Here is a 27,984-nt window from a genome sequence, read left to right as displayed (position 1 = left end):
TCCGTATATTAAATTTATAAATCCTACTCTGAACGGTATTATCAATGTTTTGTTATGGAGCATTGTTAATAGCTATTAAAATTACATTCGATACAGCATACTTTTATTTCAAAATTATGTAGTAGTTATTTATAAAGGGAAATTCGCTACACTTTATTTTAATTATTTTATTCAACATATTATTAAAGTTATTATTCTAGGAATTATAATAATTTATATTTTGACACGTACATATACACTTCTCTCAATAAAGAATTCCACACAAGAAATAACCAACAGAATTCAACCATTAAAACACCACAATAATTAAATTAGCAAAATAATATAAAACAACAATAATAATTAACATAATTTATTTATTTATCATAAAATCCAAATTAAAAACTCTGATTGACGTCTTCTAACTGTTTCACCAAAGACTGGTTTTCCGCGGAGTGTGCGGTTTTTAGGCCGGTTACCCCCCACTTTTTGGTGCGCTGTAGGGGGGGCCGGCCTCTGATCCTTCCTTCGTATCTATGACGCTTGTGGTTCAAGGGACTTTCAGCGTCGGAAAGGTCGTCGTACTTGCGTTTGGAGGCTGATGAGGATGTGGAATCGTTGGAGTGAGGTCTGTATGGCGATTCTGAAATATTTTAAAAAATAACATAGAAATTTAAACATAACTAATTAAGACTTAGAAGTAAAAGTTGATTATTATCGCCCACATCCTACAAGAGAAGTTTAATTTTAATGAGCTTCTAAAAAGAAAAAGAAAACACAACAAATGTTCGTTCTTTTGTGATAAATTATAATAATATGTTTAAATAAGTATCTAGATATTATGTAAAACTCGACTATTCTAATACCATATCAAAAATGATAATCATGGCATTAAATCGTATTTTTTGGTTAGGTATTCAATTATAAATATTTTATATAAAAATGTGTGAAAGTGATAAAAATATACTAACTAATAAACAGATCAGCAAGTTTGATAGTCGAATAAACATTTATTTTTTTAAGTTGGTTAATCTATACTAATATTATAAAGCTGAAGAGTTTGTTTCTTTGTTTGAATGCCCCTAATCTCAGGAACTACTCGTCCGATTTGTAAAATTATTTCGTTGTTAGATAGCCCATTCATCGAGGAAGGCTATATATCATTACGCTAAGACCAACAGGAGCGGAGCAATACGGGTGAAACCGCGGGGAATAGCTAGTAAAATATATTTGCTAAACGTATTGCTGACATGCTATAAACATGATCCAAGTAATGTTTATCTATAACAGTTTATTGTTATTTTAACGTTCTACGTGTTTAACTCGTTATAGCATATTATGCTTTTATGTGAGCTTTATAAAGCTGTGCTATAGCTTTAAACATTTACTAGCTTAGAATTATTTCTTGCCTGATGCTTAGATTCTTTACTGCTATTTAAATGAAAGTGCGTGAGGAAGAATGTAGGTAAATGAAAATTGAGGTGTGAGAACATTATCAAAAGCGAAAGAGCATATTATTTATTATCATATCTATTACTGATATGGTATTATGGATAATTGCGAATTTGTGAAATATTATAGTAAAATGTAAATTTTCTTTAAGTTTAAATTAAATATATAGCTATAATTTTAAATAACTTTTAATTAGCAGCTTTACTGAAAAATTGCAAAAGGGTTTTGCTTTTGAATAAAATTAAAACATATTACATCAGCCAATATGTATCCCATCAAGGAATTATTAATCTATACAGTATACATATGAAAAAGACGATTCTTGAAAACTCGTTATACAAAATTCCTGAACGAAGCGCTGATATTGCATTTTCCGAGCTTTAGGAAAAAGCTTAGCGCTTGTGTTTTATAATTGTGCTTCGCTACAGATTACTTATTATATTAAATTCGAATTTAAAAGAGAGGATTATTATTGGCTACTTTGGAAGATTTCAGAGTATTGGATAAGTGATTTTTAATGTTTACTTTATTTCTAGATTGATTTGATTGAATTGAAAGCATCAGCTATTTTTATTAAAAGCCGGAGTTGAGATATTAATCGCATTAGCTAATAGAAAAATGAATCTTAAAATGAATGATGATAAAAAATTATCTCATAAGATTTTTGGCAAACATGGTAAAGTATAAAGTCTATTGTAGTGGGAATGCTAGACATACCCTTGTTTGCGATAATCTGAATCTTGTTTACAAAATTCAATTGGTCCCTTTACTTTGTATATTCACTCGGAATATTAGGCGTGTACTAAACTGAGAAAATGTGAACTACAATATCATGTAAATAATGTTTACCTTTCTCGCCCCAAAACACCTTCTTCACAGCCTTAGTTACAGTCGACCAAATATTTTCCTTTTCACTAGTTTCGTCCCTGTCTATCTCGCTGAGATCCTCGTCTCCATTATCTGCCATCCTTTTCACGCTGACCTTTTTCTTGGTGATCACGAATTTGAATTGTATCTCTGTTTCTTCGTCATTTGTTTTGAGAAGCGACGTGAGGCAGGTTTGCAGGGATCCGACGATGTTTGTAGTGAGCGTTGTTATTGCATTATTTACTGGTTCGTTCGTGTCCACGCACGTGCTGAATAATTCATTCGTGTCTCTCGTGTTTTCCAATCCGGGGCTTTCTTTGAAGCTTATAGCTCTGGCTAGAACGTTGTGCTCCACTGAGGGGGTGGCTAGACCTTTGTCAGGGATATTGACTGGCGTTTGCGGGACAGTTGCTACTCTATTCTCGAATCGGTTAATGAGCGCCTGGAAGCGCGGGTTGCTGGTGTATTTTGGTCTCTGTGGTCCAGGTGTTAGCATTCGTTTTGGCTTTCTGTATACTGAAACGTGAAGGATAGTGAAAATTTATTAATTTTAGCAGCTTATAAGCTTATATCTTTAGACCGTAATAAATTTCCTCTTAACTACGTGAACATGATTTAGTACTATGTATTTATGCATTTCTAAATTTCTAATTATTTACGTATGATGTTTGTATAATTTATTAAAAATGATTTATTTAAAGGGCACTACATATACCGGTATTAATAAATAATAATAGTATACATATAAACTAAACATAACCACAAAATGCATATGATATAGGTAGTAAAACACGATTATACGTCTATGTCCCAGATGAAAGATACTGAGCAATGACAAGACGTCTTTATTTACATTATTACTAAGTAATTGATGCAATTCTGCTGGTCCAGCATTGTTTCGGAGCTATAAAGTTTATTCCCTTTCTTTATGAACGATGATGTTCGAGTTTTATGATCAAGGACACAGATTTAGAATTATCTAGATAAAGCAAGACATAAATCATGAAAATTTTAAAATAGTCTGGAAAAATGTTATAAAATACGTCACTATTGTCGTGAACTTTTATCACCGATGATTTTGTATCCTCTATAATAATTTGAGAAAATATCATGGTTGCAAATACAACTCGAAAATAAAAATAAACTTGACCAAGTAACCAAAATTTCCTACAAATAGTCATTTCCATACATGGTCTTCGACTACAATTACAGGAAATATCAACTATAGTAAAATTAACAAGAATCGTAATGTCTTGTTCAAATTGTACCAAGTCCCCCTATTCTACTCAAAGCGTTATCTAGATTAAATCAAATCTATGGCCAAGACCAGCTGACTTATGTTACCTCTGTTTATGAGTTCAGGATACAATGTAGGTAATGGTACAGGTGTAATTCGGAGTTACTGCCAATAATATACAATGTTCTTACATCTTAACGTTTAATTAAATAATACGACGGGTTTTAAACTTTTATGAAGCTTGAGAGATGATAAAATAGACATTTTGTTATGTAGACTTGTTTAAGAATACTGGAAGACTTCTTAAGCTTATATTCGTTTACTTTTATAGACAGTATTTTTAGAGATATTTTTAGAAATAAAAGCAGAGAACCTTCGAGGCCGTTTATCTCTGTTTGAACATGCATTTCTCTAATTGACGGACATATAGGTTATCTGGTTTCTTTGAACAGATCAACATTGTTGAATTGAAGATTCAATACCATGATTTCTCTTTATATTCTTCTTTGAGCTCTCGAAATATTCTTATTATCGTCATCTATATTATCGACTAACATATAATTTCATATTATCGATAAGCATATTTCTTATCGCTACTTACTAATATTAAAAAGCTGAAGAGTTTGTTTGGTGGAACGTGCTAATCTCAGGAACTACTAGTTCGAATTGAAAGAAAATTTTTGCTTTGTACATTTATGGATAAATACTATAGACCTATATAGGACCATGTTACGACTAATATGAGCGAAGCATCAATATTTAAAAATATTTCTTTTGCAAGCCGACAAAGTTGTTGGTCAGCATGTAAATAATAAAATACCTTTACCATACCTCTTTGTATTTGATTCTCTCGACTGAAAATAGTGTCATTTGCAAATTTAACCCTTTTGCTCTTAACAGACGGTTCAGAATCCTGGAAAGTGACTTGCTTCTCCGAACTGTCCTGACTGCCAAGTTTAAGCCTGCTGCCAGTTATGATACCTTTTAGTTTTGGGATTTGTTCCGATTTCGATGGCTGAAATATATAAAGTTTTGTTGTACATTATGTTGGTTAGGAACAGTTGTTAAATCTCCTATTTAATTAAAGTTATAATATATACTGTTACATAAAAAAACAAATTATATTTAACAACAATAAAAATACCTAATATCAATAATTATCTATAAATATAAAGTATTAAATATAAACTCGTTTGCCCTAATTTTCGAAAAAAAAAAAACACGTTTATACGTATTTTATATTATTATTAATCGTATGATTATAAATCAATGATTTAGACGAGTAAACTATGTGAAAGTTCCTAAGTCAAACACAATCAATTCCTTTCACAATATACTACTTCGATTCACGAGTCAAATACCTCATTAAATAATGCATCAACCACTATTCATTCCACACCCGTGCCTTTATTCCGTCTGGACAAAAAACTCATAAAGTTCCGAGATTCCCATTTAACACTAATATATGAGACGTGCTCAGAATTCGATCCTAAAGTTCCCGATCAGATACAATTTCACGGTTATTTACCATTGAATAAAAGAAAGGATATATCTACACTATCGAGACAGACATAAATGAGTCCATTCTTACAGTCTACAGTTTACTAGATATATTATTTGAATCACACAAATGGTATGAAAATATGAGATTCAGTTCTAATGGATCGGTCCGTGAAATAACTGCTTTGTGGAAAAATTGAATTGCGTTTATAAATGTACGGTTTTATCAGACGATGTATTTCAATATTTATTTGAATTTAAGTATACTGTACTGAATTCAAAACACTGCTGTACGTTTATCAGTTTAAATAAAACAAATATTTAAGATCAAAAATGTGCTATAAAATTGTTATAAATAATCTACGTTTGCATTTTATTAATCGACTATTGATAAACTTTTTCTATTCGTAAGTGAGCAAAGATATCTAACTGAAATAATTAACGATTTATGAGTTCAATTCAGACCAAAATTTCATAGAATTAGCTTTAAATGTTTCAATGAGGACAACGTATCTTGATTATCAACACACAGCGCTAAATAATATAGTTGAAACAGCAGAGATGAGCAATTATACGCATTGTTCCCATGAAGCGAATCTAACGACTGAATAATTCTTAATGTTATAGAACTATATGCGATAGTTTAGTATTAATAATTAAGTGCTAAGACCAACCAAGCGCTTTTGACGACACTAGATTGTTAATTGACCATGTATGTATCAGTGAATTTCCATTGAGTATTTAGTTCGTTACCTTAATCTAGAAATTGAAGTCTAAATTAAGTCCAGGGGATAAGCATGATTTCAAAGCAGTATTATTGACAGTGTGGGAAAGTGATGGCACTAGATGACATATATTATAGCGCTGTTATTTTTCCAAAGTGGAAATAATACTGCTTTAAAACATCATGGTAAGAGGTAGGAATAGGCAAAGTATATGACGTGGAATGTAGTAGGTTTTAGACGTATATGGATAGTAGTCTGCTAAATAATTATGTCAGAAGTGTCGAATACCTATTATTGGATTTACGGAAAACAAAATCTCGTTATAATAATATTATTTACGGTTATGTTCAAATGGTACCTAAATCGCGGAATAAAGAAACGGTTGGCTTTAGATCTCCAGCTACTGATAATAAAAAATCTTATGAAGGTACCTACATTATAATTTATAACCTCACTAAAAATGAAATACACTACCTCATTATTAGTGCTTTGCGCTGGACTCTCTCCAATTTCAATTTCTGACAATGGCGAATCGTTACCAGGGTTAGGGAAGATGGTCCAACCACCGTTGGTGGGGTTGGTGGGTGTACTGGTACTAACGATTTGCGGCACTTTCAGAACATGTGGGAGATGGGATGTAGGTGTTGTCATGTCTTGTTCGACGTCTGGAATTCAACAAGTTACTACGTTCAGCTATTAATAAATAATATGAGTGCTATTTTTAAATGTATTCTCAAAGACAAAAAGTTAAATAATGCAAATTCTTTTGACAACAGTTCAAAATAAGTTCTTAAATTCTAGTCAAAATTACACTTAAACTATGCGTCTATTTTTATAGACACCAGGCTATGATGTATTGTTTAAAATGTTCATTTCATTACCTTTTTTCCAGATGCAACAAAAATAAACATGATATAAATAAATTAATGATCTCTTGTTGTTAGAATTTAAAATGACTGAATGCTACTTACGTTCGTGATTGTCGTTTCTAGACGGTGTTGGCGTTTTGGGATTTAGTGATTGATCATAAATAATATCTTCCATCGTTTCTTCATACTCTTCAATACCATTTTGCCTTATCAAACCCATTAATTTCTTGGCATGTGGTGTAGCTGCTCTCTGTCTCTTATGCCGTGGTGTTTTTGGATACATTTTAGGATGAGGAGTCACCACATTGACCTTTGGACTCTCATCTGAATCAGCATCATCACTAGATTCATAATCTACTAAATATTTCTTCCTAATAATAGGCGTTATTATAGCAGTTTTACTAGATTTATTAACAGATAGTATAGCTTCAAAATTATCACCTTCATTATAAATTTTTTCATATATAGAATCGAATCTTTCTTCCACATTGACTTCTTTCTTTACTTCTGTTTCGATCAGTTCAGATATACTTGTGCACTTTTCTATATCGACCAGGTCTTCCATTTTGGCGAATATTTTGTTACACTTCTTGCAGCGTAGAGGAAGGTGCTCTGTGGTGAGGTGGTCAATGAAGTCTTGGTTGAGATATTTGGGTTCGCAAAGGTAGCTGCTGCCTCTGCAGATGGGACACTCGTAGGTGAGAGAATGGGTGTTCTGTTCGTGTTTCCTACGACACTCTGAGCAGCAGAATACTAAATGACAGACAATACAACGAACCTGCAAGTATGATATTGTTAGAACAATAGTAGGTAGTATAATTCAATACTAATTTACTAATTATTAACGCATTTGAGACAAAAATATTGTTATGGTTAATTGGGAAGTGATTAGTTGTGTTAATACTTAATACAAGTACATCTTTACGTTTTATAATTTAATAAATAGAATAATTAAATATCAATATCACTAACAATATACTCTTATAACTTAATAAAATAAAAGCAATACTGGCAAAACTAATTTAATTAAAGTGTTTCTGTATTCATTTTAGAAAATTTAATTGAAGATGAATTGAATTTGAGCTATAATTATAAAATTGGATGAAGTTACAATATTAGTTATAAATAAACTGGAACAATGAGTTATATTACTATAAAAAAGCGTTTGAAATAACAATTATAAATAACTTCGGTGTAATTGTATAAATAGTAAACTACGACAACCAATCGATTCGTTATGTTAATTTATATCTTCAAAATATAATATTATGTGATCATTGTTTCCAATTATGATTAGAAATATATTATGTTTATTTGTTCCAGTTAATGATAATGACGTCATTTCCTTATTACGATATATTGTTTAGAACAGAGTAGAAATAAATAAACAAATAATTGTAATTATATTTCTTCAATACTATTTATTATCTACGGGTTAATCGAGTATAGACGATCCTGAGTCTTGAAGCACCAAAATAACTTAAAAAAAAAAACAGATTTTCAATTTAACTTAGTTTAATAATTTTTTTCTTAGTAAACATAATTCATGTGTGGTTTATTCAAAAATGTACACATTAAAGTTCTATCTACAAGAGCAATAACCCAATTGGCACACAGTCTGGTATCCCGGGATTTTGTGCCAAAGGGTACTCAATTTTTTCACGTCTTCATGAATGTTTAAAGACAAATGCGACATTAAGTTGTGTGGATCTTTACAAAAAGGTCTGATAACCGTCTATATCAAAAAACTGATTCAGGTTTGAAACTAAAAATTATTACCTTACCTACCTATCATATCTAATTACATACCTGTAGGTAACATGTTTTTTATAATAATATCGAGAGCGAGTAACTAAAAATGCAAAACAAATCGAAAATTTCTGGGAGTCCTCTCACGTAATAGTTTGAGACACTGCACACTGCACCAAACTTACAGCGTGTTAATTTTACTTTGTCTTGTGATTAAGTAACACTTATCTATTGTAATGAACTGATTTTAGCTAAATGATGATGGAATTTCATTTAATTTTATAGCAAGAAAGCTACTGATAGTCCTTGTGCTTACAAATTAGTAAATTACAAGTTAATGGAAGATAGCAGAGATAATAGAATTCAACCTTCTTAAAATAATTAAACATTTAAACTTAAATATTTACTTATGCAAATAGTCTTTAGATCAATCTGAAATTTAATATGCAGGCAGATGTTGGTACGTAGGCATCCGCAAAGAAAGGATTTATCGATTCAAGGAGCTAAAATAGGGAATGAAAGTTTGAACCATTTAAATTTCTATTTTCCAAGCAGGTGAAGCTGCGGGCAACAGTTAGTATTTTATAAGTCTGAAATGTATGCGTACATACATGTTTGTGCGCTTGTTGCATTTTCACTATCTTTTTATATATTTTCACTCCAAAACGACTGTAATACAAGGTAAGGTGTATGTAGGTAGTAAGGTGTATCAAGGTAACTGGTTATGATAATTAGAATTTAATGGACATAATATACCACATGCATTTCTATCAAAATTTACTAAGTGTTGGGACCAAACCTATTCTTGAATACTGTCTAGATAGGCTAAGTGAGTCGTTGACCTATTTGTAACCAATTATGTGGAATACGTCCAGGTTGCCCAAGGGATCTTATGTGTTAATAGTTTTAGCTAGATACCAGAAGATATTGTTTAATTTACATACCAACTGCTTAAATTGTTGTTCTAATACATTGTAATACAAATTATTCGTAGCGAGAAAAGTACAATAGTATAACTGTGTATGGACATTATTTTATGTGACCATTGATTGATTGCAAAAAGGATCAACTATCTAAAATATTAAGCTTTTTATTTTATTCGTTAAACTAGCTGTGCCCCGTGGTTTCATCCGCATTGCTCTGATCCCGTTGGTCTAAAGGTGATGATATATAACCTATAACCTTCCTCGATAAATGAGCTATCTAACACTGAAAGAATTTTTAAAATCGGACCAGTAGTTCCTGAGATTAGCGCGTTCAAACAAATAAACAAACTCTTCAGCTTTATAATATTAGTATAGATTAATAAGGGCTTTATATCTTTGCGATACAATCAGTTATTTTGTCATAATATTATTATGTATTGAAATCATGTTAAACACTATCTCAAATATGTACATTCCTTTCGTACTAACGATGTTACAAATATGCAGATATTTCAAAATTTACTTTGTTAAAAATATCCTTCGATATTATACAAGTGATCTGTTTTTATTTATAACTATAAATATAAACATGCTATGAACATGTTGACTATCAAATGATATTATACACTGTAAGTGCGTTAATTGAACAGCAAAATAATTAGCAACATAGGAAGTAAATCCTCGAAAATTTGATAGGCATTGCGTGACAGTGGACTAATTACAAGGGGATTGTTTACGGGATTTCAGCAAATTTATAGTCGCGATCAGTACGCGATTAAGAGCTCCGTTTATTTACTTACTGTAATGCATCGAGTTATTTATTTAAACCTAATGTGCTGTGCGCGGTTCCGCCTGTAAGAACTCGCGAAAAACAAGTACTAAGTAGGAATCGAAATCGAGACGTTTATGATCAATGTTTGTCAACGACTGCGATGTAGGTAATAATCTATACTCATAAATTATATTATAACGTAATAATAATTAATAACTATACTTGTATACTCTGTTAGAATGGCGAAAATTTAGTTCGCTTGGACGCTCCTATCGGTCAATTAAGGAAAGCTGGCATGTTCACAGCTGTACTCACACTTATGCAATTTCACTTACAGTATGTTCAAAAATAAATGCGACTCTAGTTTCATTTTAGACTTGAATTGTAAAATGGGTGCGTTGTAGATAAATATATGCAAATATAATTATGAAAGCTCTCATAATTTACCTGTAAAATTATAATTTAAAAGTAAATCAATTGATGAAGTTAATTATTTATTCTAATAATAATCAATTGGATAAAAGTATTAATAATCATTCAATTATCAAATCTATACATATAATAAATCTGTAGAAGGGTCAATTCTGTACATTGAAAATATTGAAAAAATAAATAGCGGGTGTTACTGGATCGATACCAAACCCAAATATGTGATTAAAAAAATTTTTGTCTGTCTGTCTGTCTGTCTGTCTGTCTGTCTGTCTGTCTGTATGTTCAGGCATCACGTAAAAACTAACGGTTCGATTTCGATGAAACTTGGTATAATTATACCTTATTATCCTGGGCGTAAAATAGGATACTTTTTATCCTGGAAAAATACGTAAAAAAAAATTAATCTTAATTTTTCAGTTTTATCCATAGACGTTGTTCTGTAGAACCGCGAACACACGTTGCGTATTATTATAGGCCTAGCCGTATTTGGGTCCAATAGATATTTATAAGATGTCATTGTCAGAGTTACTCAAAATGGAGAAATAAACCATCCACGCGAAGACCGACATCCGCGCGGACGGAGTCGCGGGCGGAAGCTAGTTTGTAATAAGTATCTTCGAAAATATTCACTTAAATCATACGGTGTAAAGGGCCATATAGATCTATATTGAATAAACAATGTATTCAAGGTATTTAATTGGTTAAGGATTAATGCTGTATTGGTTAAAATCGCTTCGAAAATTAGCTATTATTTGTCGTAAAAAGTAAATGACAAAAAAAAGTTATTGTGGGTTATCCATAAGAGATAGACATATACCATCGCGGACTTTTCTGTAGACCTTTTCAATGTGTATAATACTTAGTACATTATTTTGATAAAACTCGTAGGGTTTAGCCTGCGTTTGCAATGTAAGCGGAACAAAATTTAATTTTTTACGACATCACATTAGAAACCTAAAAAATAACAGTACTTCTCCACTATTTAATGGATATTATCTATACTTACATATAATAAATCTGTAGAAGGGTCAATTCTGTACATTGAAAATATTGAAAAAATAACACCCCCTGGTGTTACTGGATCGATACCAAACCCAAATATGTGATTAAAAAAATTTTTGTCTGTCTGTCTGTCTGTCTGTCTGTCTGTATGTGAAGACATCACGTGAAAACTAACGGTTCGATTTCGATGATACTTGGTATAATTATACCTTATTATCCTGGGCGTAAAATAGGATACTTTTTATCCTGAAAAAATACGAAGAAAAAAAATAATCTTAATTTTTCAGTTTTATCCATAGACGTTGTTCTGTAGAACAGCGAACACACGTTGGGTATTATTATAGGCCTAGCCGTATTGGATTGGAGTCCAATAGATATTTATAAGATGTTATTGTCAGAGTTACTCAAAATAGAGAAATAAACCATCCACGCGAAGACCGACATCCGCGCGGCCGCGGACGGAGTCGCGGGCGGAAGCTAGTTATACATATAAACCTTCCTCTTGAATCACTCTATCTATTAAAAAAAACCGCATCAAAATCCGTTGCGTAGTTTCAAAGATTTAAGCGTACAAAGGGACATAGGGACATAGGGAAATAGGGACATAGGGACAGGGAAAGCGACTTTGTTTTATACTATGTAGTGAAGATATGTAAAAAATGTATGGTAATATTTGCGAATCGTGTTTCTCTAAAGCCATAGGTGGAAGGTGAAGGTGCTTTAAATTAATAAAGTGCTTTTATAATGGAAAAACAATGAACAGAATTTATTCCCAGTCTAAGTTCCCAGTTTATATTTCGTTTTAGCATCTAGGTATAGGTATCTTATCTGCATATTACCTATCTCACACATTTTATTAGTCAGAGCTAGATATTATGTACCTAGGTACCTAATTTACTTTAAAAGCACAAAATATAGGAAAGCTCTAAAACTATTTTAATTTCGTGTCGTTATGATGATATAGATTTATTATAGGTAACTAGCGACCCGCTCCGGCTTCGCACGGGTATAAAATAGATAGACGGGCGGCCGGCCGGTACCACCGCAAACGCTACGTCCCGCAATTTCTAAATCCGTAATATCTTCGAAAATATTCACTTAAATCTAGTGTCCGACCGAACTTTCGGTTTCGGTTTCGGTTTCGGCCGAGTTTCGGCCAAAAATCTAGTTTCGGCCGCAGTTTCGGTTTCGGCCAAAATCGGCCGAAACTTTTGCCGAAACCGAAACTTATTTCGCAAGTTCAGTGAACTTAGTTCACACACGTTCACGCTCGCCTAACTTCGTTTTCCTCGGCAACGCTTTGACGGACGCTGTCAAAGCGTTGGTTGACCCACGCTGGTGGAAAGAATTTTTGATTATCTATGTTGAGATTGGAACTGGGTGTAATTGTAATTAATAATTATTATTTTTATATAAGAGGTACCTAAAAGAGACTTATAATAATTCTTCTAAGTACAAATACCAATCCAAAGTATTAAAGACTCTTTAATATAGAGAAAGATCTCAAAATACCAAAACTTAGTATTTAAAGTAACAGTAACAATTACTGATTTGATTTAGATGACTGATTTTACCGAGAACTTAATTTGGAAAAATAATAAAAATTAAATTTGTTATTATTAATATTTTAAAAATATTATTTTTTTATTTTATATTAAATAAATGATAACAACAAATTTAATATACTGTGTTTTCCTCTCATGCCCTAATTAAGTCAAAATAATAAATAAAATGCACCAAAGTTCAGTATTTTTAGAAATTTCATACTAGACCACGTGAGTTTCGGTTTCGGTTTCGGTTTCGGCCGAAACTGAAGCCACGGCCGAACATTCGGTTTCGGTTTCGGTTTCGGCCTGGAAACCAGTTTCGGTCGGACACTACAGTTAAATCATACGGTGTAAAGGGCCATATAGATCTATATTAAATGAACAATGTATTGAAGGTATTTAATTGGTTAAGGATTAATGCTGTATTGGTTAAAATCGCATCGAAAATTAGCCATTATTTGTCGTAAAAAGTAAATGACAAAAAAAAGTTATTGTGGGTTATCCATAAGAGATAGACATATACCATCGCGGACTTTTCTGTAGACCTTTTCAATGTGTATAATACTTAGTACCTACATTATTTTGATAAAACTCGTAGGGTTCAGCCTGCGTTTGCAATGTAAGCGGAAAAAATGTAATTTTTTACGACATCACATTAGAAACCTCAAAAATAACAGTACTTCTCCACTATTTAATGGATGTTATTATACATATAAACTTCCTCTTGAAAAACTCTATCTATTAAAAAAAACCGCATCAAAATCCGTTGCGTAGTTTCAAAGATTTAAGCGTACAAAGGGACATAGGGACATAGGGACATAGGGACATAGGGACAGGGAAAGCGACTTTGTTTTATACTATGTAGTGAAGTGATAAAATATCGACATAATATTTTTGGGAAAGGAAGATGCAAATAATTTGCACAAGTAGGTAGATTCCGAACGGAATGCCGCCATTTTCGAAAGGACACCACTAGTTATATTTTTATAATTTATACCTACCGAAATACTTTATATTTTTAGGAAAAATAGCGGGTCATTACCTACTCATTTATACATAGAAAAGTTATAACTGTTAAATTGTATGTAAAACTTAAAAAGTAAATTTATAACCATTAGATAGGTACCTACCTACTAAACCTTAATAAATAATTAAGAATATTTCAAAATTAACCAGGTACCTATAAACTTTTAATAGGTACGCAAAGATACCCGTGTATGTAATCTCAAAAATAATTTGAATAGAACTAATGAACCAAAATTTGTATTTATGAATGAATTGTATTTTGAAGACATTAAAAACAACCCGACTTCAAAAACGGAAAAGTAAAAAATAAAAAAGATTTGGTATTATTAACGATAAGATAGAAGATAAACGATTAAGATATTTAAAATGTGGGAAACAAAACATAGCCAATATGTTGAACTTAGTTTTAAGGACTTATCAAGATTTATCCCTATTAAGATTAATTAATAAAAGCGAGTGACAAAAAAACAAAAACTACGAAAACAACTTACCGTTTCAACAAATATACAGGGTGGCCCGTTTTCAGTGGTCCAAAATCATTTCACAAACACACACGGTGAACGCTTCCACGAAACTGAACGGTACGGAATTCGGAAAGCGAACGAAAGCGACATGTACAACACTCAAAAGTCAAAATTATTATACAACTGTTCGAGTATTTCGGGTTTCTCACCCCGCAATCTATGCTTACGTTCCCACGCATACAAATTATTTTCTAAAACTTCTTTTTAAACTATCTTAACTAAACATCTGTTAAGAACAAAGATGCAATAAAGCATTAAAATAGAGAAACTTAAATCTAACAATGACAATAATTATACAAATTATTCTCTAAACTATCTTAACTAAACATCTGGTAGGTATTTGGGAATTTCTCTGAATTCCTTTATTTACAATCTTTTCGAGTTACTGCTAAGAACAAATGTGCAATCCATACTAATATTATAAATGCGAAAGTAACTCTGTCTGTCTGTCTGTCTGTTACTCAATCACGCCTAAACTACTGAACCAATTTGCATGAAATTTGGTATGGAGATATTTTGATACCCGAGAAAGGACATAAGCTACCTTTTATTGCGAAATATGTACCACGGCCGAAGCCGGGGCGGGCCACTATATATAAAAATAATTTTGATTTTCGTACATGTCAATCATTAGTTGTCAATCCTGTCAAATACGGTTGAATACGGTCAAAATATTGTTTGACATTCATGCGTTCAAAAATGTATTTTGTGTAAAATAATTAAAAAGTAAAAAGGGTGAATAAACTATTGTCTGTATTTTTTTTTAAATCAATTATTGAAAAGTGCAATTAAAGCAGATACATAAAAATTCCTCAAATATTTGTGTTTACGCGTGCTTTCAGAAATTGATAAGGTATTTTCGGTGAGGAAACTAACCAAGAAGGATAGTTCGATTAATTATTTAAAAAAAAAATCTCTAAAAATGTAAAAATTCTGACAACTATTTGTCGCGATTTCGTCGACTGCTTCAACAATATTGCGTTGAAATAATATTATAACGTTAAAATTGAAACGGAGGCCCTGGCTCATTCGATTGAACCAAGCTAAATTGCGTTTTGAAGATTACATCCATTTACGCGATGCAATTAGCACAGAGAAGAAGATGCAGAAAATATTGGGCTATTTAGGTGCTTAGGTGCTATTTTACCGGCGACATACACAGGTAGCCCAAGTCATACGCATGAATATGCGCAAGATGCAATGACATATTATGTTCGTCATTATGGTCGGCCTGGATCTATTCATTACATTTACATGAAATCCAAAATGGATGGAAATTATTCTACTGCTGCGTCCCGGACAATTATCAAGTGATCGGCTCGACATTACCACACGTGTTTTCAAGCAATGAGTTACATTAAAGCAACACATCTTTCGGATTATTCAATGATGGATGTATTCAATCGATCCAGACCGACATTATGTTGTAATCACGAATATGATTGATGGACCGTGTGGCACCATCAACCGCCAATCACCATGCATGGTTGACAGCGAGTGTTCCAAAAGGAATCCACGAAAATTTACTGTAGAAACTACAGCCCACAGGCAACAAGATGATAGTGGTAGAACTATCATAACTAAAGTGAAAGGAAACGATTTCGTGGTCGACACCAGTTAAAGAATGAAAAGAGTTAATCCGAATGCATCCCAGGCTGCAATAATTTTTCTCTGGCACATGTATGAAGTAATCAAGTATCTAATTATTGTTTTTTTTTTATTCTTTTTCCTATACCTATTAGACTAGAGTAGATAATTTTTGAAACAAAAAAAAATCGCAGTCGGATGAAACCCATTAGAAAAGGAGGGGAATATGATAAAAATTTAAGGAAAAATAAATTACGGTCAATCCGAGTTCGGGAAGCGGGAGGGGGGAGCTTTTAAGAGAAAAAAATGGTTTCTCTCGATTTCCGACAAAACTACAAGTCCTATAGAAAAAAGTTCAATGGCAAAGTTGTAGGTTATTAAAAGTTCTACAACTTTTGTATTCACAATTTTTTCACATAACCTCAAAATTTAGGTGAAAAATTCAAAAAACCAAGTTTTTGGTCTTTTATTTCTATCTACTTCAAAATTTATTTTTTTTCTACGAAATTTGGTGAAAACTTACATTATTATGTCTCAAATACACTGTAATTTATTTGATTGAAAATATTTATTTTTTCGCCTTATTTTGAATTAATACCAAAAAAATAACCTAATTTTCAATCGAAAAGTCACCCGTCAAAATATCAGCTTTTTTCAAAAACTTGGGGTGCCCTTTATTCATTGAAATCTCTACTTTCATACGGTGTAAAAAAAAATAAACACCACCATAGTAAATGTTCTCAGGAAATGCATACAAACAGTGTGATAATGAGCTTTTACTAAATCAGGCACACTTCTTGAACTCTATATCTTCTCTTGTATCGGCTTTTCGGTAATATTTCAAAAGAAAAATAATTATCTGTTCTAAGTTTAATATTTTACAGCATATTCAAAAGCAAAACGATGTCGATAAAAACATTTCAGGTAGTTCGAGAAGTGAGCCTGATTTAGTAAAAGCTAATTTTCAGACTGTTTGTATGCATTTCCTGAGAACATTTATTATGGTGGTGTTTATTTTTTTTACACCATATGAAAGTAGAGATTTCAATGAATAAAAGGCACCCCAAGTTTTTGAAAAAAGCTGATATTTTGACGGGTGACTTTTCGATTGAAAATTAGGTTGTTTTTTTGGTATTAATTCAAAATAAGGCGAAAAAATAAATATTTTCAATCAAATAAATTACAGTGTATTTGGGACATAATAATGTAAGTTTCCACCAAATTTCGTAGAAAAAAAATAAATTTTGAAGTAGATAGAAATAAAAGACCAAAAACTTGGTTTTTTGAATTTTTCACCTAAATTTTTAGGTTATGTGAAAAAATTGTGAATACAAAAGTTGTAGAACTTTTAATTACCTACAACTTTGCCATTGAACTTTTTTCTATAGGACTTGTAGTTTTGTCGGAAATCGAGAGAAACCATTTTTTTCTCTTAAAAGCTCCCCCCTCCCGCTTCCCGAACTCGGATTGACCGTAATTTATTTTTCCTTACATTTTTATCATATTCCCCTCCTTTTCTAATGGGTTTCATCCGACTGCGATTTTTTTTATCTTTTCATTATTTTCAAAGGCTTCTACCCCAGTCTATATGTGTTATTCATCGAAATAAAATGCTGTTATATATCTTTATTTATTTTGTATCATTGTATTCCATTCATCAAAGCCTAAATTAGTTCCAAGCCCAAAGGTAACACGACATTCATTGACTGGGCGGTACGAAGTTCGCCGGGCCAGCTATAAAAAATTAAAATTAAAAAAAAATTCAATAAAAATGTAAAAAATTAAAATTATTTGTTGCGATTTCGTCGACTGCGTCAACAATATTGCGTAGCTATAAACAAGTTAAATTGCGTTTTGAAGATTGCATCCATTTACGCCATGCAATTAGCACAGAAGAAGATGCAGAAAATGTTGGTCTATTGATTATTTTACCGGCGACATACACAGGTAGCCCAAGTGAATATGTGCAAGATGCAATGACATAATAATATGTTCGTCATTATGGTCGGCCAGATCTATTCATTACATTTATATGTAATCCGAAATGGATGGAAATTATTCAACTGTTGCTTCCCGGACAAATATCAAGTGATCGGCACGTCATCACCACACGTGTTTTCAAGAAAAAAATCCGATCACTGATGAGTTACATTAAAGGAACACATCTTTGGGATTATTCAATGATGGATGTATTCAATCGAATGACGAAAATCTGGCTTGCAGCATGCACACATTTTAATTTGGTTAGTCGGAAGAATAAAATATATGAGTGTGCGGGGATTGCTAATCCTAAAACCGATCCAGACCGACATGACGTTTTTATCACGAATATGATTCATGGACCGTGTGAAACCATCAACCAACAAACACCATGCATGGTTGACAGCGAGTGTACCAAAAGGTATCCACGAAAATTGATGGCAAAGACCATCACAAGCAACGATGGTTACCCACTGTATCAGCGTCGATCGCCTAATGATAATGGTAGAATTATTATCACAACTAAAGTGAAACGAAACGATGGCGTGGTCGATAATAGTTAAAGAATGAAAAGAGTTAATCCATGCTGCACAGCTTATTAAAATTCAATCATTTTTCTCTGAGACGTGTTTGAACTTTGAAGTAATAAATTAAAATACTATTACATATCAATCCATATAAATATTTATTTTGTATCATTGTATTACGTTCATCAAAGCCTAAATTAGTTCAGCTAAAAGGTAACACAACATTCATTGACAGGGCGCGGCGGTACAAAGTTCGCCGGGACAGCTAGTAAGGTATAATTATACCAAGTTTCATCGAAATCCAACCGTTAGTTTTCACGTGATGCCTTCACATACAGACAGACAGACAGACAGACAAAAATTTTTTTAATCACATAATATTTGGGTTTGGTATCGATCCAGAAACACCCCCTGCTATTTATTTTTTCAATATTTTCAATGTACAGAATTGACCCTTCTACAGATTTATTATATGTATAGATAATTAATTAAACGTAAAGACAACCAAATTGTAAGATAGAAATTAGAAACCAATAAATAATAAAATATTAGTTTAGTTTAGTTTTAACCTACAATGCATAGATATGTGGTCTTATTATTACATATCTTATTAGTACGTTTACGTTGTAATTACATATTATTTACGTACCTGATTCGATTTATGATAATATTTGGACGTATTTATGCAAAAAGGGACCAACCCACATCTTTTGTGAAATTGAGTTAAGTACACAGATAGTGTTAAAAAAACGTTTTCTACCTTCTCAAAAAATTTGGTAGAGCTTTGATAACTGTAAGTACAGTTTTTTACATGTCAGTTGCGGAACCAACCCAATTTCGCCAACTTTCATTATGCAAGATGGAACCAAAATTGGTTGGTTCTATGTTATCACAAAAAGCTTCATTAGTTTTCAAGGTAACCAGAATCAACTGACTTTGGTTCTTGTTTGCATAATGAAATTTCTCGGCCTTTAAGTTAGCAAATGGCTTGGTTCTATGTTGAATTCATTGAGATAATATTATGTACTACGTACTAGAGTTGTTATTCCAAACAAAAACATTACGCGCGGCCGATGTGGTGGGGTACGTGTGGAACGAGCGAGGCGTGGCTTCAAGTTCAAAGATTAAGCAATGCGCGCAGATGCGACACATTGTGCAATCTGTTTACTCGGTATTATCTGGTGGTACTGATACTAGGGAATTAATAAAAAGAGGATTATATATTAAACTATGTATTTTAATTTCCTTTAAATAATATCAATTTAGTAAGCTTTTGTCGTTTTGTGTAGTAATCAATAGTTTTATCAGTTTTTGCTTCATGATGTAATCGAATTTTGGAGTATTGGTTTATAATAGCCCTAATTAAATGGATACGATGATTCAATGTTGATGGCTGATCTGAATCCTATTGGAACAACTGTTGATAAACCTTTTTTTAATAAAAAAATAGGTAAATAAATAAATATTACTTAATATAACCTACCGTTTCACTTTGCGTAGTCGGGTAAAAGTATAAATATTTAGGTACTACACCACGGTAATCTTTCCTAGTATATATTGTATATTCATTATTCATAGTTAAAAAATCCAGTTGCATTTTTTTAACAGACTCATCGATAGTGTCACGTCTGTGCTGTTAGTCTATGAAAAATGGCGCGAAACGCAGAACGCGTGGTGATTTTTCGCAAAATGATAACAATATTAGTAAAATGCATGACTTACTCATAATAAGGAAACTTACTGGTGAAAAGTCACTCCTCGGGCTTTGTTTGTATTATAGGAACTGTTAAAAGTTAAAACAATATCTTAGCACACACGAAGGCATTTTGAACAGAGCAATAACACGTGTTGACGCGGCAAGCGGGGAGCACAGTCCGGCACAGACTAATGAGACTCGTGACTTTTGACTCTAGCTCGTTGTAAAGAGAGTGTAGTAGCGATCGCCTCTCTAGTGTTATTATAAATGAGTCAGTGTAATTATCTACTTTTGGTTCTAATTGAATATATTTTTCCTCATGTTCTCGCGTCTTTCTCCAAATGTCACTAAACATATCCAGACTAATAGCATTTGCTTCCTTTCTAAATAATTCTTCCACAGTTTTCAAGTTAAAGTTCACATTTTGTGATGCTACTTTCCCTTTAATTATGCCCCATAGTAACTCTATTGGGTTTGAGTTCTGGATGGTATGGTGGAAGGCGCAATACACTATGTCCATGATCTTTGAGGATTGCATCAAGTAAAAATTGTGTATAGTTTGGCTTATTTTTTTTAATAATGTGATAACTCTGATTATTTGATTTTATTATTTGATTTTTGAAAAAAAAATGCCGATTTTAGTCAAAATTTATATTTTTATAACAAGATCCTTATCATCCAAATTTCCACCTTGGTGAGAAAAATTGACATTTCTAATGAAAATGAACAAAAAATTAAATGATTTTATTAAAATATACTGTAAAATAGTCTATAATTCTTCCATTTACTGTATCACAAAATTCTTCATAGATTTTTAGATATTCGTACTACACCAATTACATCACCCTGTATTTATAAACAATTGCAAAATATGACACATACATAGGCCGGGAGATACTGACACAAAATTTCGGGTCATTTAATTGTAACAGAATGGCGGTTCTACAGAGGTCTTATTACGCAATGACTAAAAGAAAAATGATGGTCAGAACGCTGGTACCGGCGGACTAGTCGCGTGGGCGTTAGTCGAACTCGTCGGATAAATAGCGAAAGTCAAACGATTTGTAACACAAAAATTTTAGAATTTACCGATAGCCCATAAAAAAGATGTAGGCGGTAGTGCGGTTTGGAATCGGAATCGGAATTGGAATTTGGAAGCGGTTTGGAATCGTCCGAAAAGTATGGCATGGCGATTTTAGTAAATGGCTGCACGACGATGGTTACCTGTGCAAAAGTTAGCCCGGTACAAATGGTTGAATTGTTTTTTTTTAATCAACGCATTCACGTCGGTATGGCGGACTGTAAGTCACATCGTAAAAGTATGGCATGACACTACCGCCTACATCTTTTTTAAGGGCTATCGGTAAATTCTAAAATTTTTGTGTTACAAATCGTTGGACTTTCGCTATTTATCCGACGAGTGTGACTAACGCCCACGCGACTAGTCCGCCGGTACCAGCGTTCTGACCATCATTTTTCTTTTAGTCATTGCGTAATAAGACCTCTGTAGAACCGCCATCCTGTTACAAATGACCCGAAATTTTGTGTCAGTATCTCCCGGCCTAACATGTGCAATGTGTAAATGTGTTGACGTTCCAGCTCTTCTTAATGGGCCTATATCTCAAATTTTAAGTTCTACGTTAAGTATATAATATACTATTATACTATTATGATTAAAGGTACATAAGTTTTGTGCTTTGTTATATATAATATATATTATTAAAGGTAAGGTGCAATAAAAAGAAAAGTTCAAATAATTGTTTAACAAGTTAAACAGGCTACGTCATATTTATGTTATTACTTAGAATATAAATAAATCACTTACCTCTATTGATGCCTTCATTGTCATATCATGTTCCAAAAAAGCACAAATCACGCAAATTGTTTCATTAAATATTTAATTAAAATCGCTGTTAATTTATATAAAATTATCATTCTTTCACTTCAATATTCGCAATGATGTCAAACTACCCGCGGAAAAAAAAGTGAGTGTATTTTTTATTCACTTTGAGTGTCGCGGATACTAGCTTTTTTGGTTCAGCATAAAAGTGGTTTGTTTTATTTTTTTGTGCAAGTAATATTACGATTTCGCTTAAAATATTTAATACTTTTTAGTAACTATACAAGTAGAGAATATTAGTGTTTGTTTAAAATTAAAAAAAAATCTGATATTTTCACTCGCTGAAAAAATACGGGGAAACTTAAAAACACCTTACTAAGGAAATGATGGTTGCCTGCAAAAAAACCGTGTGTAAAGTATTATCACTTTTTTACTATTCTGTGATTATCACAGATTGTAATAAAGGTAGCATTATCTATATACATAAAAATGAAACCCGTTTCGCGTGGTCACGGCATCACGCGTGAACGGGTGGACCGATTTCGATAATTCTTTTTTTATTATATTCCTTGAAGTAGGTACGAGGACGGTTCTTATGTAGAGAAAACGTAAATATGTACCACGGGCGAAGTCGTGGCGGACCGCTAGTATTATAATATAATATTGTCTGTTATAATACTTTGATCTTGAATACTTTGAGGCTGATTGCTCAGTGAGAACTCGCTTCATTGTTACTTCATCATCACCCCCCATTATATTAATATACTTATTACTTACATTTTATCAAATGTGTAGACAACAAAACTACTATAAATTAATAACTTTGATAAAACGCGTTAAAACTGAACTCATATAAAAGTTACCTTCAAAAATAAATACACAGGTTAGTGTCAAAGCCCCATTTTAGTTGGCAACGTTCAAATGAGTTTAACTTACATATTTGTTGGTTTTGCCCACAGTTTTGCCGTAATATCCGACATTTTGTAACCGCTTCAACTTTGCTACGAACGTTTTGCTTGTTTTGGTTTCTTTTTTGTTAATTACAATTTGGGTTTTAGTGTAATTTGAGGTTGTTGTTTTTTCATGTCAACGCAGATTTTTTTGCGGTTTATTAAATTGTAAGAAGATTGTGTTATTTGCTATTAATACCCATTTAGTAAAGGATTATGGTTCGATTTGTGTTTTTGTTAAAAAAAATAACACTTAATAAAATTATACTTTCCAGGTAGTAATTAAGTAGATTTTAATATTTCACTAAATGTATTTTATTCATATTATTGAACTTGATTAAATCGTTCATTACTTAGGTACATATACACGCAACTGAGGTTCAACTGCAATTTATTATCTTACCTGCAAAGAAGAAAAAACATTGTTTGTAATTTTAATTGTCAATACATAATAATATGATCATGATCATCAATTTCTTTATTTTATTTTCGTAATAAACTACGTACAAATTATTGAAAAAAAATGTATGCGTGTGTACACACGTAAGAAGTGAAAGTTCAAAAAATAATATTTTACTAATAATATTTTACTTTACAGAAATAAGTACGCGAATCATTTAATAATCACGCGTGGTAGGGATAAGAAAAAGATGGCGCGTAACGGAAAAATGTCACGCGTAACGAAAAAATGTTACACTAAATTTTTTTCCAACTCCGATAAAGACGTTTCACTTCAAAAATCTATACTTACCTATTTATTTTATATCGTTGAAATATTTTTCAGTTATTAAATCGGACAAAAAGAGCTTATCAGTAAATAAACAATTTCCGGACAAACAGCCCGAACATAATTTATCAACAGATTTTTAATCCAACAAAACCCGAACACTTGTAAGAAAAGCGGATATTATTCGCATAAATCTCAAATACGTGGTTACCAGATAACCTGTTGCTATGGCAACCTGTGGGCTCATTATATAAACACAGTATTTACAGAGTTAATCGCTTTCCGATAGTTATTTACTTTTGTTAACCACGTTCGGTTTAGGGCATTGTTTGATTGAACGTGTGTTTGCCTGTGGGTTGTAAGTTTTAATTTATCGCTTTTCCCTACAAAATAATAAAAAAAATTTGGAAAATCCAAAAGTGCACGCCTCATAATTTTTTTTTAATAAATATTTATTAATTATTATTTTTGTTTATTTAATAACAATTAAACCACATCGAATCAGACCCTGAAAAATGAAAGGGTTCTATTCCTGAGCATACTCAAGCGTAAGAGAAAAAAAAAGACTCGATTAGTAAAGTATTTCGGTCGCTATCGTGTTAACAAGAAAAAGGATCCGCACATACAGACACACGGACGTCCAAGACAGAACTTTTTTAAACTGTTTTTTAACTAGTTTAAATAACAAAAATGACATCAAAAATATCATGAACGTTAAAAATAGTGTTTTTTCTTAATATGTGTGTGTATGTATTATCTTACAAGTGCAATGTATGATACATAAAGACATTTTAAGTTTGAAAAATCAGATGTTTTGCGTGAAGTGACAGTAGTACCCACCTCAACGCTTCGCTTATGAGGCGTGCAATATCTTTTTTTACGGCTATTGGTTGTAGAATTATTGAAAGTTAATGTAAAAGAACATGTGTCAAAAGAACATGAACATAAACATAAACAGAAACTTTATTATATCATCAGATTTTTATTCGCGAATTTCAAAAAGAATGGAATAATGTATGACAATTTTGATGAAACTTACGTAAAATCCACGTAAAATCAAGAGTAAAATGTTCCAAAATTGAAAGTTACGACGAGTACTGAATGAAGAAAATCTTAATAATATTATAAATGCGAAAGTTTGTATGTTGTTACTCCTTCACGCAAAAACTGGTGAACCGATTTTCATGAAATATGGGACACTCTGCAATAGGTATGTCATGGATATGTCATATATTAATCGTTCAAGATTGTAGATATAGAAACACACAAACCATAAATACAATGATCACATTATAAATAGATTTCCAATAACACTCGTTAAAAATAACACCAGATTAAACCAAAGAAATGTACTGAAACAGAATTAGCAGTATAATTGATCAGATCAACCGGTTTTGTTGCAAATCTGCTGAATAAGGAACACCCTCGTCACTGTCTCGCTTGAACAGAACTTAAGTATGTATGTATGTAACTTAAGTATGTGGCTATAATTCTACCAATATTGATGTTGAGGAAATAATATGAATAAATGAAGAAACTCGTTTTAAAAATATATAAAAGGCGTACAAAAAGTTTAAAAGTAATACTAATAGTTTTTGAAAGTTACTAGCATATTATGTTATCTGTAGTTTGTGAATGCTTTAAAAGCTAAATTGCACTGAATAAGCTTAGGTATGTTTTGTATCGATATACCTGCAACAAAACCTACCTACCTATGTCAATGTACTTATTGTGTGTGTTTTGTACATACAAAAATTAATAACTTTCACTTCACAAGTTCCACTTGCTTTTATTTTTTGGTAAAATACATAATTAAACTAATGATTTGTATACGTTTATAGCTAAATAGTCGAAAAAATAATAAAAATTGGTATGTACCTAATATTTTTTGAGCAGTCAAAATTGTCCATTATTTCCTACAATAAAGCAAAAACATTTCATTAATCTCGCAAAATCTTAGCAAGATTAATAGGTTTGATTGCTAGCGTGTAAGGGTGAGCGCACACTAGCTATGCTATGCCTAACGCATTCATTTTGTTCATTGAACAAAAGGGTTTGTTACCCATTACCGCATGAGTGAGTTAAAAGGGTTGTCATCTGGACGGTCAATTTTATGATCATTATGTTTTGTTTTTTGTGAGAGCTCATCTTTGTGTGTTGTATATTGCTGTTGAGAGATGTTTGTTAACGCACTTGTGTAGCGAAGACAAGATGTATTTATACAGACTTCACTTTTGATATTATGACGGGATTTATATTATTTAGACACGAAATGAAATTAAATCCTACGTCACCATAATATTCATATAGACAATAACATTAAATTAAATCTTAGTCCAATAAAAAAGTTATTAAGAATATACAAGGCTGCCTATACGTGAGCCCTAAGCAATATCCATGCAACTGTAAATACTATGCTAGCATATCAGGATGTATTATATACCTACGATAGTCCTAACTATATTATCAGTATCATTATTATAGCATACAAATCAATATATACGCATGCCCTAACCATATTATAGTAATTATTAAGCATATCATGGTATATGTACGCTAGCCTTAATCACTTGTCCCGGGCGCCACGCCCACGCGCGACCGACCATAGAGCATTCTTTCATGAAATTCCATTTAGCTCAAAAGAATTTCCTTTCATGGTACATAGTCTTTGATTTCGGTAATCGAGATTTGAATTTTGATCTCTCAAGTACCTACGAGGTTTTATGAAAAGAACGTTGTGATAATGAAGTTAAGTACTGTTCGTTTTAATAGTTTTAATTTCAGCTGTGTTTTTTTCTATTTGTACATTTTTTATATACTTCTCTGTATTCTTTTTTTATGCAGTACTCTCTTCATATAGTTTTCTGGGAAGCTATGGTGTAATTTCAATCATATCGATTTAAGTTTCAAAAAACAACTTTTTTTATTTGATTTTTCGCAAAATAATGTTATTTGTTCGCGTATTCTAGATGGTTTTGGGCGAACATATTTAGAATTTATCCTGAAGCAGAGGTAACGCTATTTATTTCTTTTTATATAACATTATAAAATTTAAGGACACTTTTATATAAAAATACTGTGGTTATTACATCATATATTTCTAGGAAAAGGATCGAAAACAGGCAGGGTATTAAAATTATACGAATTGCTACAAATTTCCACGAAGTGAGAACCTTCATGAAAGGGGCGTAAAATAATATATCCTACCCTGCATTAAACCAAATAAAAACACTTAACACTTCTGCTTCCATTCAAATTATAAATAGCCGTTCTTTCAGCTGTTATTTTTAATTATTAACGTTGAAAGAGCCTTAACACAAATGTCGAAATTAAAACACAAAAATTAACAACAACTGTTTACATAATCTGCATAAAACCGGTTTCATTCCATGATATTTAGCGAGTATAATTTAAGTCTCTTATAAATTCACATCCGCAATTTAATACGCAAATTGTTTTATTTCAATACGATGCTGAAAATACAGGAATAATTACACAAATTCGTGTACATTTTAAGCGGAGAGTATATTAAACATTTCGCAAAAATCTCTAATTCAGGTCGGGTTCGGGTGCTACCTTAGTCATAAGAATAGCGATTTTATGTAAATGAAGGAACCTTGAGGCACAATGTGTGAAGAACAGCTTCGTGACTTTTTATGAAGTATGGGGTTTCACATCTGTAGGATGAATGAGCCTTTTGCGTTCAGAAATACACCTGTTTTTTGTCAATATCAAAACTCGCATTTATGTCACGCACGAATAGTTTGGGATGAAATTTGGTACACATACCTACTTCATATTCTGGATTGACTTATAGGATACTTTTCATCACGCTGTGAATTAAGTCGGGATGAGTGTGTATATTACAATTTAATTATTCTCACAAAGATTAAAGTTTCTACCTTTATTATAATCATAGCATATCACATCAGCAGCCCATACTAGGTTCCAAAAAGATTTTTATTTACGTTGTAATGTTTATCTATATTTAATGAAAAAAAAAATGATCAATCGTTTTAAAACCTGAAATTATATAAAAAATCGCCTTCGCTCATTACAAGAACCTACCT

The 27,984-nt window shown here is 32.0% G+C and overlaps 2 protein-coding genes across 2 annotated transcripts in view; both read right to left on the bottom strand.

Moving 5' to 3' along the window:
• LOC149487337 (dopamine D2-like receptor) overlaps positions 1-27,984 on the bottom strand; it is a 114,366-nt gene that overhangs the window by 17,972 nt on the left and 68,410 nt on the right. The gene's annotated exons all lie outside the window — the stretch shown is intronic.
• Positions 361-22,358, bottom strand: fs(1)Ya (female sterile (1) Young arrest). The gene is made up of 6 exons (XM_089697651.1): positions 22,223-22,358; positions 6,732-7,407; positions 6,235-6,425; positions 4,367-4,550; positions 2,281-2,814; positions 361-622 (listed from the first exon to the last, which is right to left on the bottom strand). The coding sequence occupies exons 1-6, from the start codon at positions 22,244-22,246 to the stop codon at positions 378-380; spliced, it is 1,854 nt and encodes a 617-aa protein (XP_089553777.1). The 5' UTR covers positions 22,247-22,358; the 3' UTR covers positions 361-377.

Source organism: Colias philodice, chromosome 7 (assembly GCF_061535455.1).
Source record: "Colias philodice isolate Cphi_HAF_F1 chromosome 7, ilColPhil1 Martin Lab GWU primary, whole genome shotgun sequence".
NCBI classification, from domain to species: Eukaryota; Metazoa; Arthropoda; class Insecta; order Lepidoptera; family Pieridae; genus Colias; species Colias philodice.
The sequence above is the reverse complement of the archived record's forward strand: the minus strand, read 5'-3'. Positions and strand labels throughout refer to the sequence as shown.